Source organism: Diabrotica undecimpunctata, chromosome 5 (genome assembly GCF_040954645.1).
Source record: "Diabrotica undecimpunctata isolate CICGRU chromosome 5, icDiaUnde3, whole genome shotgun sequence".
NCBI lineage: Eukaryota > Metazoa > Arthropoda > Insecta > Coleoptera > Chrysomelidae > Diabrotica > Diabrotica undecimpunctata.
The window spans coordinates 78598002-78615422 of NC_092807.1; the positions used below are offsets into that span (position 1 = coordinate 78598002).

The following is a 17421-nucleotide window of genomic DNA, read 5'->3' on the forward strand; positions in this document are numbered from 1 at the left end:
CACTAATTAAATTATATGGACAATGTAAATTTAAAACAAACTATCTTTAAATTGAAATTCTTATGACGCTAATTAAATTATATTAACAAAATTTGGTACCTTTCTGTCACTGATTGCCTAAATGAAAGTGTTTTCCACAATAAAGATTTTAATCACGACTCAATCTCTTCGTCGTCAGCCTCGGTTATCCTCCTTTTTGTAAACTTGCTTTGCCAAATACTCCACAATGTTTTAATTATCAGCTTCCACCATTTTAGAATATTTTTCTTCTTAATAGTATTTATAAATCGGTAAAATATTGTTCTTTCTTCTTTTCTATTTATTCTTCTTTCTAATAATCTTTTTTTTCCAATCACCAATCACCATATATATTATATAATTTTAATTTTCAATTAATACTCTCATCCATTCTTCAATTACTGTATACATAACATAATTTTTAATCTTCAATTAATATTCTCTTAATTCTGTTTCTTAATCTTCATCTAATATACTAAATCACTGATAACTGTGTATCTTGACTGAACTATACTAATTGATTATATTCTGACTTACTGAACTTCTATATTGAACATCTGACCAACTGACTGACCATTTTTAATCCAAATCACATCATATTTATATCTTTTTTTCTGTTCACGAATGTTCTTGAAAAAATATATGTTCGAATTTTTCTATTTCATAGACATAACCATGTTCGTGAAGATTCTACTGCGAACAAAGGTTAAATTCTGTCTATTGGCGTCTTTCTAGATAATTCTTTTCTATTTATATCTAGAAAACTATTCTAACTAAAATTCTATCGAGAATTTTATGGAAATTTAGGCTTTTCAGATCAGAATACAAATTTATATATAAATTACACATTTTAAATTAATAAATGACACTTTTTAAATCCATAGCCAAATATACTTTAGTGTATACTTGGTTGCCTACAAAGATGGTGCACACAAATATATTTACAATATCGTAATTATGAAAATAAACAAATACATTGCAAAATAAAACACTTTTTAACTTATTATTATGTTAATTCCTTAAGAATGCCCTCATATAAATACCTTTCATAATATTCTCCAGTATATAACTTATTAAAATTATTTTCTTTAAACCCTACCTTTATTTCTCCTATATTTAATATCATCTGAATATATATATATATATATATATATATATATATATATATATATATATATATATATATATATATATATATATATACAGCGCAAAAGTCTAAGGATATTTTAATAATTTGACAATACCAATGACAAAAATTTCATGACCATATAAATTTGCTTGTACTATAATTGTTGGTACAGACACACACTTCTTCTCAAAAAAAAATTGCAAAACTGATAGCAATGCGTGTTTTAGGATGTTTTTTATAATGCAAAAAAAATCGACATTTTTATGTTTTGTTTATTTTTAATTTTAGTCACTTTATACCATTTTTGCTTAATAGGTGAGTTACAGATATTGTCTTTTTACCATGCAGCGACAACATTTAACGTTGGACGAGATGAATAGAGCCGTGGGTCTCCTTCAAGCTGGTATGCGACAAACTCAAGTTGCTCACCAGCTGGGTATCTCCCAAAGCGTCGTAAGCCGTTTGTTACGTCGGTTTAGAGACACTGGGAGTACAGCCGAGCAACATCCAGGACGTGGTCGCTCTACAACCGTCGCTCAAGAGCGATATTTAATTTTAAATGCCAGAAGGCAGCCAACAATCACAGCCCCCAAGCTGGTTAATGAATTACAGCTTGCACATAATGTAACAATTAGCAGGATTACTGTGAGGAATCGTCTCCATGAAGCCAATTTTCGTATTCGGCGACCACTGAGATGTCCACCTGTATCTAGAGTCAATCGCGCTGCAAGAATAACCTGGTGTCAAGAGTTTCAAAATTGGACTGACAATGACTAGGCCACAGTTTTATTTAGTAAGGAGTTTAGATATGGATTTCATTTAGATTCTCGTCGGACAAGAGTTTGGAGACGACCCGGAAATGAAGAACGATTACGACATCTTCAAGAAGTGTATGCATACAGAGGTGGTACATTAATGGTATAAGGCGGAATCATGATTGACGAAAGAACTGGCCTCATTTTCCCACGTGGCTTTATCACAAGTCAGCAATATTTGGACACTATTCTTGGAGCTGTTGTGCGCCCGTTTGCTGCTGCTCTTGAAGAAAATTCTTACTTTATGCATGATAACGCTCGACCACATGTTGCACATATTGTAACAAACTGGTTGGATAACGAGGGTATTGATGCGTTGCCGTGGCCAGCACAATCACCGGACTTATCCCATTGAGCATGTATGGGACTTGCTCCAACGTAGAATTACTCCAGATATGGGCAATATCTACAATGAGTTTCAATTAAAAGAGCTTCTGAGAGAACAATGGACACAATTACTTCAAGCAGACATTAACAATGTGATTCGGAGCATGAACAGTAGATGTAGAGCTGTGATAAATCAACGTGGTGGCCATACTTTATTTTAAGTTTATATTTCGTATTTTTGACATTTTATGGTGGTATGTAAAACATGGGTGATTTGCAATATATTTTTTTTTGCTCCAATTTTCTGTTTTTTTTTGCAATTTATGGTTTTTGACATATTAAACAACAATTTAAACTACAAATTTTGTATTACTTTTTTTAAGATTATTACAGATAAACAAAATACGTCTATTTATAAAAATATCCGTAGACTTTTGCGTTGTGTGTATATATATATATATATATATATATATATATATATATATATATATATATATATATATATTGTTACAGGTCCAAAGAATTCAGAATAAATTATTGAAATAAAGTTTTATTTTATTTTTGGACATAGATATGGATACAGAGGAAACCAATACAAACCTAATCATATGTTATGGACCAGATGAAGACGCAACAAAAAACGAAAATAATGAATTCTGGGACAAATTACAAGAAGTGATAAATGATTGTACAGAGAAAATTGTGATCACAGGAGACATGAACAATAGAGTGGGGAAAGAAACAGAAAAATGGAACAATGTCATCGGACCTTATGGGGAGGACAAACTAAACAAAAATGGAAAATTACTACTCGAATTCTGTCTAGACAATAACCTGGTGATTATGAACACACACTTCCAACATAAAAGGATACACAAGATCACAAGAGAAGTCAAATCAAGAGACTAACAATCAATTATACTATACTATAGTGCAAAAAACAGAGAAGAACTGGATAAGAGACGTAAGGGTAAAAAGGAGTTATGAAATTGATAGTGACCCCTATCTACTAGAAACCACATTCAAAAGCAAAAGAAAAGAAATAAAAAGAAATGAGAACATAAACAGAAAACACAAAGAAATAATAAACATTTATAAACTAAGGGAAGAAACAACGAGAATAAGATACTCAGAAGGACTAGAGAAAGAGATGGACAATGAACATGAAATAACAGAAACAATAGAAGAAGAATGGAGAAAATATAAAAATGCGATGTTAAAAACAGCTAAATCAATATGTGGAACCACAATAAATAACAACAGAGGGAAACGAACATCTTGGTGGAACGATGAAGTGAAAAGAGAAATAAAAGAAAAGAAGAAATTATGGAAAGAATACATCCAAGACAAAACACAACAAAAATATGAAAATTATAAGAGACAAAGAACGAAAGTTAAAGAGATAGTTAAGAAAGAGAAAAAGAAAAGTTGGGAAAAATTCGGGGAAAAAATGGAAGAAAACAGCACAGAAAATGTAAAATTATTTTACAGAATACTGAAAAACCTAAGAAGCAACAAAGAAACGAAACTGAAACAAATAATGAACAAGGAAGGAACAATAATAAACGACGATAAGACAATAATGGAAAGATGGAGGGAACATTTTCAGCTGATACTGAATGGAAATCAAGCGAATACAATGGAGAACGAAAGCCACAACAGGAGAGTATCCATGAGAAACACGGAAAATCCAGAAACTATAGAAAAAGAAGAACTGGAAGAAGCAATAAGAAAGATAAAGATTGGAAAAGCACCAGCAAGCGATGAAGTAGCACCAGAAATGATGAAATATATAGGAGTAAAAGCAAAAGAAAAATTGTTATACATATATAACCTAATAGGGAAGAGAAAAGTAATACCCAGAGAATGGACAAATGCAGTAATTATACCTATATACAAGAAAGGAAACACAAGAGACTGTAGGAACTATAGAGGTATATCACTACTATGTGTAGCAGCAAAAGTATACGAAACCATAATAGAAAGGAAAATTAGAAAAGAAATAGAACATAAATTAGAGGATGTACAAAGTGGATTCAGGAAAGGACACAACACACAAGACCATATATTCACCATGCAACAAGTAATAGAAAAAGCCTTACAGAAAAATAAAGAAATACATCTGAGCTTTATAGACATGGAAAAAGCATTCGACTCAGTCCAAAGAAAAGATATATGGGAAAGCCTAAAGAAGAAACAAGTAAGTGAAGAACTGATAGAAGCAACAAAGAGTATATACATGAAAACAACAAATACAGTAAGAATGTTAAATATACAGTCAGAACCATTTGAAACAACCCAAGGAGTTAGACAAGGGGGAAGTCTCAGCCCAGTACTATTCATAAATGTAATAGATGAGATAGTGAAAGAATGTAAGAAAACAATCAAGAAATACTGCATCGGTTGGAACAGAATGCAAATGATAAATGCTGAGATGTGTATATTTGCAGACGACATAGTATTAATTGCGGAAACTGCAGAAAAACTGAAATACAATTTAGAGAAATGGAACCTAGAAGCAAGCAAATACAACTAAAACGTAAACAAAGAGAAGACTCAAATAATGAAAATATCAAGGAAACAAGGGACGGAAGATCAAATAGAAGTAATGATAGACCAACAAAAAATAATACAGACAAATTCATACAAATACTTAGGAACAGTAATCAACAACAAAGGAGACATCGAGGATGATCTTAACAACAGTATGGAAAACACAGGAAAACTATTCCAAGCACTAAATAGAGGATTCCTTAATAACAAAGAAATATCAACAAAGACCAAGATGACAATATACAAAGCAATATATAGACCTACAGTGACATATGGAGCAGAAAATTGGATATTAAACAAAAGACATCAGAGCAGAATTCAGGCAGCAGAGATGAAGTACCTCAGAAGAACGATAAGAGTAAAAAGAACTGATAGAATCAGAAATGAAGAAATAAGAGAAAGACTCAAAATCAAACCGATACTCGAATCAATCAAAGAGAAAAAATTGGCATGGTTCGGACATAACCAATAGGGAAGAACAGAACAGGAAGACCCATTAAAGAATGGAACAGTGACATCTCGCAGATACTGCAGAGTAAGGGTAAGACTTGGCAGGAAGCAACACAGATGGCATCCAATAGGAAGGAATGGAGAAAGTTCGTTAAGAGCTAGGACACCTCAGAAGACTGTCAAATATTGTAATTTAATTGAATTGTATGTTAAACGGCCCAACACCGAAAGGTACAAATGGGTCTACTGATTAATTAAGCAAAGTATTATATTTTTGGCGAAATAATTGTTAACAACTTCACAAGATTTCATGAAAAATTAATGCATTCCCAAGTCTTATTTGGTCTCTGAGATGATCTATTCGTTCTTTCCTTGATTTTGTACAGCCTAAAACAAAAATAAGTATAAATTTAAATGAATAATAAACTTTGAATTAAAAATAAACAAATCAAAAAGCCTATTTCTTATTTTAAAGGTTAATGTTAAAAATAGCTTGATAGAATTCTTCTTCTTGTATTTTTAAACAGATCTTAATCCTATTAGTAGTACAACTTATTTTAAATAAATTCTTACTGGACAATGGCCGGCGCCAGATAAAAAAAACTTATCTTTAATTTTTTTCTTTTCCTTTCTTTGGTGGTCTTTTGTATGGAAAAGTATTGGTTCGTGTAGAACTTACAACGCAATTTTGCGGCTTTTCTAGAGTTTTCTTGATAGTTTTCCGAAAATTTAATAGTTGTAGCAGTGAGAAGCTGAGCAATTATCACCTATCGTGTGGATTTGTTTTCTAAAACTAAAAGAAACTCGATTTTATAAACTAATTTCGTATTAGAAACACTTTAAGGCCACATTTGAACAAAGGTAGGTTTTCTTTTGGAAAAAATAAATAACTACTTACGTTTTAAACATAATAACGTTTTTTTAGGCCTTTTATTTTTACTCTGTGATTTAATCTTAAACCATTTTGATCATCTTTTCAACTTATATTTATAATCTCGTGACTCCTTAAGGGATTGGCTATCAGTTTTCCATATTAGTTAGGATCGGATGTTATCCAATTGTCCATAAGAGAGAAAGAACCCAAAGCGTCGGATTATTAAAGGAAATAATAATAATAAATATTAAGTACTCACCTGGGATCGAGTCTCTAGAAATCAAAAAGATAGACTTTCTAACAGCTAAGTGGAAATTTATTCTTAATTTTGGTAGAATCGAACTTACACGTTGGGCGCCAAATTGATATGTATTTGAAAACGCTCTTTCGGAGAGCCCTCAGGGAAGTGGGTAAAGGAATGATTATCAATAAATCAATATATTCTTCGATTGCTGCTTTTGTCTTTATTAAAGATTTCTTTTTTAAATCAATTTAAAATCAATAGTTGAACAATAAAGTGAAAAGGTTAATTAACAAGTTCTTATTATAACCACTACAGTGGGGTTCTAATTACAGTGTCGTACTAAAAAAATTGAGAAATTTAGTGTAATGTTCGATTCTACCAAAATTAAGAATAAATTTCCACTTAGCTGTTAGAAAGTCTATCTTTTTGATTTCTGGAGACTCGATCCCAGGTGAGTACTTAATATTTAAGTTTATTATTCATTTAAATTTATACTTATTTTTGTTTTAGGCTGTACAATATCAAGGAAAGAACGAATAGATCATCTCAGAGATAAAATAAGACTTGGGAATGCATTAATTTTCCATGAACTCTTGTGGAGTTGTTAACAAGTATTTAGCCAAAAATAAAATAATAAAACTTTATTTCAATAATTTATTCTGAATTCTTTGGACCTGTAACAATATATATATATATATATATATATATATATATATATATATATATATATATATATATATATATATATATATATATATATATATATATATTGTTATGATTGTTTATTTTGAGTTCAAACTTAGTTTATTCAGCCAATAAAAAAATTATAACTTATCTGTTATCAAAAGTAAAATAATCCTTATATTACCTGTGTTCGATGGATTCAAAAGATTTTCTAGTTGTCTTTTATCGGGATAGAGAAAAAGGATAATAATACAAATATATTATATTACAAAGATTTACGTTTCTTTATTTTATATGAACGAATAAAACAATTATTAAATTCTGTCGTTATCTTATCAATCAGCATACAAGAAAATAAATCAAATTATTATGATAATAAGATTTTAAAGCTACATACATTTATATTACGTGAAAATCCAATTTTACTTAAAATTTTCTTTACTTGAAAAAAAGAAACCACAAAACTTTAAACTTTTGGTTAGCCTAACAAAACCTCAGTTCTTAAATTTGAATGCTAATGACCATGATGTCGAAACGATCCTTCACAGATATAAAATTCAATTGTATAAACACTTACAGTTTATTTTCTTGAGTTGTATGTTGGAACATACCCAGAAAAGTCCAGTCTCCTCAAAAATGTGATCTCCCCTCTTTGGCACCTCGGCTCCTTCTTTACGTCTCTGCAAACCTCCTTCAGACTACACAAAAAACACCTGATTCACTTCTCCAAACTCCGCTACTTATTTATAACACCAGAACCTCCTTTTGTCAACTTGATGCCGTAAGAATACTTTCACATATACTTTATAAAATGCCCACGGTAGATACAAGGACCTCTTTTAATCTACTTGTTATCTCCTTCTTCAAACTATTCACTTCTTTTCGTTACGCCGGTATCCAAACTCACGAACCACACCCTGTCTTGAGACACACGACTGTTTCCTTTCGATGACCAAAATATGACTAACTTCTCCTCTCTCATGATCGACTCACCAAATTCCCATTTTAAAAACGACCGTCCAATCAAAAAGCTTAAATTTTGTTTATCATGATTTTGGAAAAGCCTAATTTCGGTTTCAGAAAAAACTAAATAGCTTACTTTAAAATTGGTTTTTTTCAATACATCATTTATACATATTTCAAAAGATTAAAATATGGTCATTTAATACTCGACTATACAAACAATGAAAAGATTATTAACTTGCAGGTAAAATGTCTTCTAATTCTAAACAAAGGTTTTTTGATAATTTTGTTTGCAACGGAAACAGGTTGTTTGCCAAACAAATTTCTATTCTTATCTACACTAAATCTTATCTTAAATTAATATATACATTTTTGTTTATAATGATTTCTTAAAATTTTATTCCGATGGATATTTTATTTATTTTTCTTTGGTTGGGAAAGAAAAAGTATGACAAATCCCCGCCTTTGCATATGATAAAAATTACTGAATTATGCAGGGATTTTTCTCTATGCAAAAACAATAAAGAATAGTCTTTCAACATTTTATTAATTCCTTCTTTCACTTGTTGTCGATATTTATATGGGATCGGGTAAGTCTTCGATCGAAAATTTCCTAAGTCTTTAACCTCAAATGAATGTTCATAGTTTTTGGCTACTCTGTTTTCTTCATTTATTAAATCTTCATACTTTCTCAATATTACACGCAATTCCTTTTCCTTTTCTTCTCCACATATCAATTTTCTTTCTTTTTCCTCAATTTCTTTACACATATTTAATTTGTATTCTGCCTCCTCCATTTCGCATACTTCTTCAAATACCACTGTTTTAATTGTACCTTTTTCGTCTTCTTTTGTTAATCTTTCTTCTTTTTCTTCTTCTGGGCTCATCTCTTCTTTTGAGGAAACCCACTTTTCACTTTCTTTTGCCAATCTCCTCTTTATTCTCTGTCCTTGTTTCATTGCTAAATTCATTTCCACCGTTTGTTCTTTGTCTAAATCATTTTTTCGTTTCTCATTTTCCTTTTCCATTTCCTTACTGTCCTGTTCTTCTTCTTTTTCCTCTGTGATTTTCATCGTGTTATTTTTGAAATCTATCACCACATGTTTTTCTGCCAATTCATCCACTCCTACGATCATATCATGCGACATGTTTGGCATCACAACACATTGTAGTGCATAAAATTTCTTATCCAATCGTACTTTTATTCGTATTCCTTCATTTATCGTTGCCAAAGTCCGTTTATTTGCGTCCACTAAATTTACCTTGGGAATTTTGTAAATCAAATTCGTTAAATTAACTTCCTCTATTAGTTTTCTGTTGATCAGTGTAATTTCCGATCCAGTATCAATCATAATTTTAATCGGTGTCTCGTTGATAAAACCATCTACAAATTTCAGATTTGCTTCACTTATTTTGTCCTTATTTTCTGCCAATTTAATAAATTCCTTCGGGTGACAAAAAATTCCTGTTTGTTTCTTTGTCTTTAGTGAGCGCCTTCGTGAAAAGACGCTTGCTGTTCTTGTTCGCTTCTACTTCTGTCGCTTTGTCTCTCATCCTCATATTCCTCTATGTGTGTGTTGTTGACCGCTCTTCTATTTTCTCTTGGTCTCTCGGACCCGTATCGGTTTCCGCGATTTTCCGGTTTATTCGTTCTATTATTATTTCGGTTTTCCTGATATGTGCGAGTGTTGTTTCTATTCTGGTTCCCTCGATATCGGTTTTCGTTCCATTGCCGATTTCTTTGTTCATAATTTACTCTTCCGTTGTCTCTACTTTCGTTTTCCCTCCTCGGGACAAATTCTCTTCTTGTGTACTCTCTCCTAAAGTTTTGTCCTCTATCTCTATAGTCTTGATTTTCTCGTTGTCTATAATTTTCTTGCGTTCTCCTCATTTTTCTTTCTCTTAATTTTGCTTCTCGTATTTGTAAGAATTGACATAAACTGTCAATATCTTTGTAGTTTTGTAGAGTTATGTGATCTTCTAAGGTATCTTCAAAATGTCTGGCTATTAGTTCCACTAGCTGTTCGGACGAATAGTTGTAATGTAAGTGTCTTGCATTGTTGTATAGTTGTAGGGCATATGTTTTTTCTGATATACCTATACTATCCTGGTATCTCCCATTTTGTAATTCCTTGTTTATCTCTATCTGTTGTATTTTCCCCCAGAAATAATTCAGAAATTTTTGTTCAAATGTTTGCCAATTTTGCAATTCTTCTTCTTTGCTATCAAACCATAAACTTGCCTCATCTTTAAGATGGTTCCTTATCGTTTCCTTTGCTGTTTCGAAATTACCGATATGTCGTACTTTCTTTTTTAAATTGTTAATGAAAATTACTGGGTGTAATTTTTTTACGTCCCCGCCAAACTGTATTTTTATGTCACCCGGACTTTGGATGAGTACTTCTCTCCTGTCTCCCATCTCTCGTTGTTTTCTGATATCCTCAATTTGTTTTTCTATTTCTTTCTTGTCTTCTTGTAAAGCCATTTCAAATTTTGTTTCTAACTGTTCTAATTCTTTTTTCTGTACAGTCTTAATATCTTTCATTTTGGTTTCTATTTCTTCTCTCTGCATCTCTAGTTCCTTTTTCTGGCAATTTCGTATCTCCTTCATTGTATTTTGGATATCTTTAATCTCTGTCTCTTGTTTTGCATTCTTTAAGGTTATTTCTTCTATCTGTTGTATCAGTTCTTTCTTTATCCCCTCAACACATCTTCTAATTTCCTGTTCATAGTTTTCCAGACGCTGCTCTATATTCCTGTTATTTAGTTCTATTGCTTGTCTTGTTTCCCGTTGGTTTTCTTCCATTGTTTGTTTTGTTTCATCCATTTTTAGTGATGTTTCTTGTTGGTTTTTCTCTATTGTTTGTGTCTGTATTTGCATCATTGCTAATAATTTTTCTAACATCCCTGATTCTTTTCTTTCCTCCATTATTGTAGCATTTTCTTCATTATCCGATCCTTCTTCACCAATTGTTTTTTCTAATCTGTTATCCTCCTTTCTTTCTTGCATTTTGCTTTGACTCCTTGTGGTCGACATGTTCGTTAGATTATTTATCCCCGCCAAATATGAAGCTTTGAAATTTGTGCAATAATATCCCCGCCAAATATGAAATTCGAGTAATGTTGCAAAGACGAAAACTTTTCCTCTTATCCCAAATGCAATAAATTCAAATAAATGCAATAAAATTTTAAAACTTTTGTCAGTTGTAAAAATCAATAAAATATCATAAATTATATCATGTAAAAATTTGTACCTAGATAAATTTGAAATGTAATGTCATAAAAGCAAATGTTATAAACTTTAACCATCGGCAAATAAATTTTCAATCAATCTGCTTTCTTTCTCTATCCGTTTAAATTTTAACTAGAAATACTTTCTACGCCTTACACGTTGGGGGCCATTTGTTATGATTGTTTATTTTGAGTTCAAACTTAGTTTATTGAGCCAATAAAAAAATTATAACTTATCTGTTATCAAAAGTAAAATAATCCTTATATTACCTGTGTTCGATGGATTCAAAAGATTTTCTAGTTGTCTTTTATCGGGAGAAGAGAAGAAAAGGATAATAATACAAATATATTATATTACAAAGATTTACGTTTCTTTATTTTATATGAACGAATAAAACAATTATTAAATTCTGTCGTTATCTTATCAATCAGCATACAAGAAAATAAATCAAATTATTATAATAATAAGATTTTAAAGCTACATACATTTATATTACGTGAAAAACCAATTTTAATTAAAATTTTCTTTACTTGAAAAAAAGAAACCACAAAACTTTAAACTTTTGATTAGCCTAACAAAACCTCAGTTCTTAAATTTGAATGCTAATGACCATGATGTCGAAACAATCCTTCACAGATATAAAATATAATTGTATAAACACTTACAGTTTATTTTCTTCTTGAGTTGTATGTTGGAACATACCCAGAAAAGTCCAGTCTCCTCAAAGATGTGATCTCCCCTCTTTGGCACCTCGGCTCCTTCTTTACGTCTCTGCAAACCTCCTTCAGACTACACAAAAAACACCTGATTCACTTCTCCAAACTCCTCTACTTATTTATGACACCAGGACCTCCTTTTGTCAACTTGATGCCGTAAGAATACTTTCACATATACTTTATAAAATGCCCACGGTAGATACAAGGACCTCTTTTAATCTACTTGTTATCTCCTTCTTCAAACTATTCACTTCTTTTCGTTACGCCGGTATCCAAACTCACGAACCACACCCTGTCTTGAGACACACGACTGTTTCCTTTCGATGACCAAAATATGACTAACTTCTCCTCTCTCATGATCGACTCACCAAATTCCCATTTTAAAAACGACCGTCCAATCAAAAAGCTTAAATTGTGTTTATCATGATTTTGGAAAAGCCTAATTTCGGTTTCAGAGAAAACTAAATAGCTTACTTTAAAATTGGTTTTTTTCAATACATCATTTATACATATTTCAAAAGATTAAAATATGGTCATTTAATACTCGACTATACAAACAATGAAAAGATTATTAACATGCAGGTAAAATGTCTTCTAATTCTAAACAAAGGTTTTTTGATAATTTTGTTTGCAACGGAAACAGGTCGTTTGCCAAACAAATTTCTATTCTTATCTACACTAAATCTTATCTTAAATTAATATATACATTTTTGTTTATAATGATTTCTTAAAATTTTATTCCGATGGATATTTTATTTATTTTTCTTTGGTTGGGAAAGAAAAAGTATGACAATATATATATATATATATATATATATATATATATATATATATATATATATATATATATATATATATATTGTTTCAAATTATTTTTCGACCGTACTGTTTTAAATATTGATTTATAGTATAAAATAAACAATTACTATGACAGTAATTTTAACCTATTCACTTAAAATTGTACAATGGGAATTCACTCTATAAAATATTGCGGTTACCATAACTCAAACAAAATCAAACAAATATGTCATTTATTTAGATATGCTAAAAAAATTTTTTATTCTTATAGTTGTAAGTATTAAAATATTCCTTTGTTTACATATAATAATTAATTATTCTAATAAATTTACAGTTTTCTTCTCCTGAAGAAGTCACAAAATCGTGACGAAATATTGTTGAGACTGAACAAATAGAGTTTTATTTCCTGACCGATTGCTGATACTATAAATCAATATATATATATATATATATATATATATATATATATATATATATATATATATATATATATATATATTTCAGAAATACATGTGAAGAAATGCCGAATCACCTATATTTCTGTATGTTACATATTAGATATTTCATTTCACTTTGAGTTTTACCATTCTTCTATATGTAACAATAAAACACTGAAAACTTTGTTTTCAAAACTTCCACAAAATTTAATATAAAATTTTATCACTACAGCTGTTTCGTTAGAGTGCCTTTCTCAAGTGATCTATTTTTGGCATGCGTTAAAATAAAGGCCTTAAGCTATCTTTGTTAGAATCTATGGAAATTAACAAATTAAAAAACACAGATATAATTCTGAATGACCAACTTGAGACAAACAGTTCTCCCCTCCTCAACTTATTTCATTAAAGGCTATAAAGTGTAAACGCATATGGAGATTAATAAAATGGGTCGACAGTATTACAAATAAAGAAGTATTACGTGAAATAAATAAGATACCTGAAGTAAGAAGTAATACTGAATATTGTGACGGGTAGTTCTTTTAGACAACAAACTTAGTAAAACTCAGGCTTAATAACAATAAAAATATATTTGAAACAAATAAATAACAAAATTAAATTATATTCGAGAGGCTATGTACATAATTAAAATGCCAATCCTGTGAAGACGGTGTCGGCGCACAATTTAAGGATTCCACTGTTTAATATCTGTGAAAAATAAAATACAATTGTCATAAAAAGGAAAAGACAGTTAAGATTTGATTTCACGTACAGTGCGTCTGTGTATCTGCTTATACGTATTTCGCCCTAATGGGGCTCATCAGAGACTGTTATTCACAGTCGCTATGAACGTGAAAATAAATATTTTCTGTCTTAGGAAGCAACTCTAGCATGGCTTCGTATTGACGCAAATAGAATCTGATATTAAAATCCGTAAACTAATTTTCGAAACCAAATTCAGAATTTTGTTTTAATCTATGCCTTCTAAGAATTGCAAGGCAAAACAGACGTTGATAAAGATGTTATTAGAGACATGGGGAATCTAAAAATTGCATTCCACAACATATCTCCTCAACTAAGCAAAATTCTTAGCGAATTGGTTTTTAGTACTCGTACAGAGTATATCGGAATAAAAAGGAAAAGATCTTAAATCTCTTAATTGTCTTTTCCTTTTGATTCCGATATAAGACAGTTAAGATTTAAGATATTTTCCTTTTTATTCCGATATACTACGATATATACGTAGTTCTTGTATTATGAAGTCTGTCTTCATTGCAGAAAAAAAAGCCAGGAACAAAAAGTTTCAGACTACGACCAATAAACAGTGTGTTACAATAGTATTTATATTTTCTATTAATAAAGTCATTGTTATATTCGCTGTAGATAATAATGTTATTGCCAACAATTGCCTATTTAAATTTTTTAAAAGTTTTTGATTATATCTAATTTGAATCAAAAATTTTTCAGGAACGGAGCGACTTGTAATCCAAAAAATGTGCAAGATAATTATGTAACCTCGTGTCAACAACAGATGTCCACAATAAGTCTTCTAGCTTATAACACCACATCGAAAGAGTTTCAGTCCTATGCAGTTAATTATCCAAGTAGTTGTGACTGTATTCTAAGTATATCTGATAACTCAACAATATGGTCATAGTATATTAGTTTAATAAGCAATCGTTTTTTTAGTAAATCCTTCATATTTTATTACGCATAAGTAATTGACAATATTTATATGTATACATATATTTCATATATATGTAATGCGCAAGCTCGTATAGAGAATGGATATCAGAATATATATTTCTATTGACGATTTAACTATTGAGATGTAAGAACGATCCAAAACAATCATCATATAGGAACGAAGACAAAGGATAACTTGAAGAAATTGTTTTTCAAATTGCGTTTGTGACACTTTATTGTGACATTTTACTTACCATGGTATCTTCATCTCTAATAAACGTTCTTTAAACCTGAATTACAACTGAATTAAGCTTTGATGAAAGATCTAAAATTTTTATTATTAGTTGGTAAAACTTGTTTACTTCATTTAATCAAGTACTAGAAACAATGCAGGGTTTACCTAATTTATTTTAAAGTGTATTAAGTGAATAAATAAGTAGTTGCCAGTTATATAGGTAATAAAAACAGAAAGAAAAACTAATAGACTCACCAGTTTTATAAAATGAACAAATTATCCAAGCACAAATAAGTTTCACCATCACTACTATTACCTATATTTACAACTTTTTTTTTCTATATTTACAATTGTTTCACAATAACCTTTGTATATTTACAATTTTTCTACATTTTGAACACGGGCAACGCTAGAAAAAAAAAGTTAAAAAAAATTATTTCTTCTTACTGTAACGATTATTTTCCTACCACATAGGGTAATATTATAAGGGGTTGAAAATTGGGGACAGAAATTACGGGGCTAGAGATAGGTTAAGCAAAATAAACCGAAACGTTTGCAAACGGCTACTTAGGGTTTTTTGGAGAGCTGGGCCGTAGATAAGTGAATGACAAGGAGACTAGAATGAGGTAACTACTAAAATGAAATAAAAGGGATACTTATATAAATCTCCTGGACAAATACAATCCAAGAAGGTTCTTAAATTATTTAAAATAAGGACCTCGCTTAGAAGAATCTTCCTGCTGGATGAAACAAAGGCTCTTCCTACCTAAAAAATACATCAAAATGGTTAGAATCTTTTTAAAGGAAATAATACTCTTGGTTTAGGAAGAAACATTACATATTTATTATTATCTCACCACAAACAGTTACAAATATAAATAGTAATACAAAATAACAAAAAACAAACTTACTATGTTACTATCGGTTTACAAACTCTAGAAGTTAGAGATAGTATAAGAACTTACAATTATTAATGGGCGATATTTTGTAGCAGAAATAAATTATTACAAATGAAAAATTTCTTTTTAAATGGAACTGTGCATAGTGGTTAACCTTTTTTTTTTTAACAAAACAAAAACAAAATAAGATCTCAATTATGATTAGGTATGTGTCAATTGCCAAGAAAATAAAGCTAGCTATCAGATTTTAATATTAAATTTTAAAACTTTAAGAATAATTAATATGACAGCTAGGCCACACCCTAACATTTATAATTTCACTTATTGCAATTTCTCAACTTTTTATGAAAGCGATTATTGATGAAAATTATCTTTTTTTACTTTAAAAGTTCAACACAAAAGTTACTCGAATTTCACTAAATGTTATTATTTATTTTTTAATTTCTGGGGTTGGAACTGCACTCGAATTCACTGCAACCACAAAAAAACTGCATCTCATACTGCGAAATAGTCTGAAATTACTTGGGACAAACAAAATGAGTACGGAAGCTGGGCACTGGGACGCAATATTTAGAACTTGGCTTCTTAAAAACTTAGACACAATGGAACCATGTGGGTATCCTTCTAAGTTGTTGGAAACGCGGTTTTACAAATCTCTTAGGTGAGAGACGGCATGAAAACAAAACAGTGACTACTCTTCCAAAAACTGACACATTACACTTGAGTATAATTCACCTTTCTACCAACAAATTTGCCGGTTTCTTAACGCCGACCCACGCCGCGTCTGCTCTCTATATAATTTCTTCCAAACCTAAAACTCAACCTCCGGTTTCCGTCGCGTCGTACCGGCTTCCACTCTTGCGTCTTACCCGTCGTACCAGTTATTGCAGCAAGCCAATCAGAATTCTTTTCAAGGGAGAATTTGACCTTGATCATTGCTTGCTTTTAGAATTGCAGAACTAAGACGTAATATAAACCAATAATAATTATATTTTTACTTCGCAGTTAAAATTGGAATTTTTCTTCGATGTCTTCAGACGCTTACGTCACAATATAAACTCAGCGAAATTTTAAACATGGCCCAGGAGCGTACCAAAAAATTCTATACTTTAAATATTCGATAGTTATAAGGAATTTATACATGCTACATTACATATACTTTAGCACATAGTATAAACAGTATTATGACATTGGATTGACAATAGAATTACTTTCTTCAACTTATACGAACTGCTAACTTAGCTACTGAAAATAATTTTTCTTGAAATTATAATTTTGTGCATATCTTTGCAATTTCTATTCGGAATCACTAGGTGACGTAAGAGTCTCTGGGCTACAGGACCCTAGTAGACCGTGTGACGGAA

At 30.6% G+C, this 17421-nt stretch overlaps 1 protein-coding gene across 3 annotated transcripts in view; it reads left to right on the plus strand.

Moving 5' to 3' along the window:
* The window catches only part of LOC140441413 (uncharacterized), a 356383-nt gene extending 341165 nt beyond the window's left edge, over positions 1 to 15218 (plus strand). For 2 of the 3 annotated variants that reach the window (XM_072532127.1, XM_072532128.1), the window contains exon 3: positions 14705 to 15218. In XM_072532127.1, coding sequence (XP_072388228.1) covers positions 14705 to 14894 — 190 coding nt within the window. In that variant the 3' untranslated portion in view covers positions 14895 to 15218. Of the gene's footprint in view, positions 1 to 6920; positions 7055 to 14704 lie in introns of those variants that run through there. The other variant, XM_072532129.1, reaches the window with a different exon arrangement.
* The last annotated feature ends 2203 nt before the right edge of the window (positions 15219 to 17421 follow it).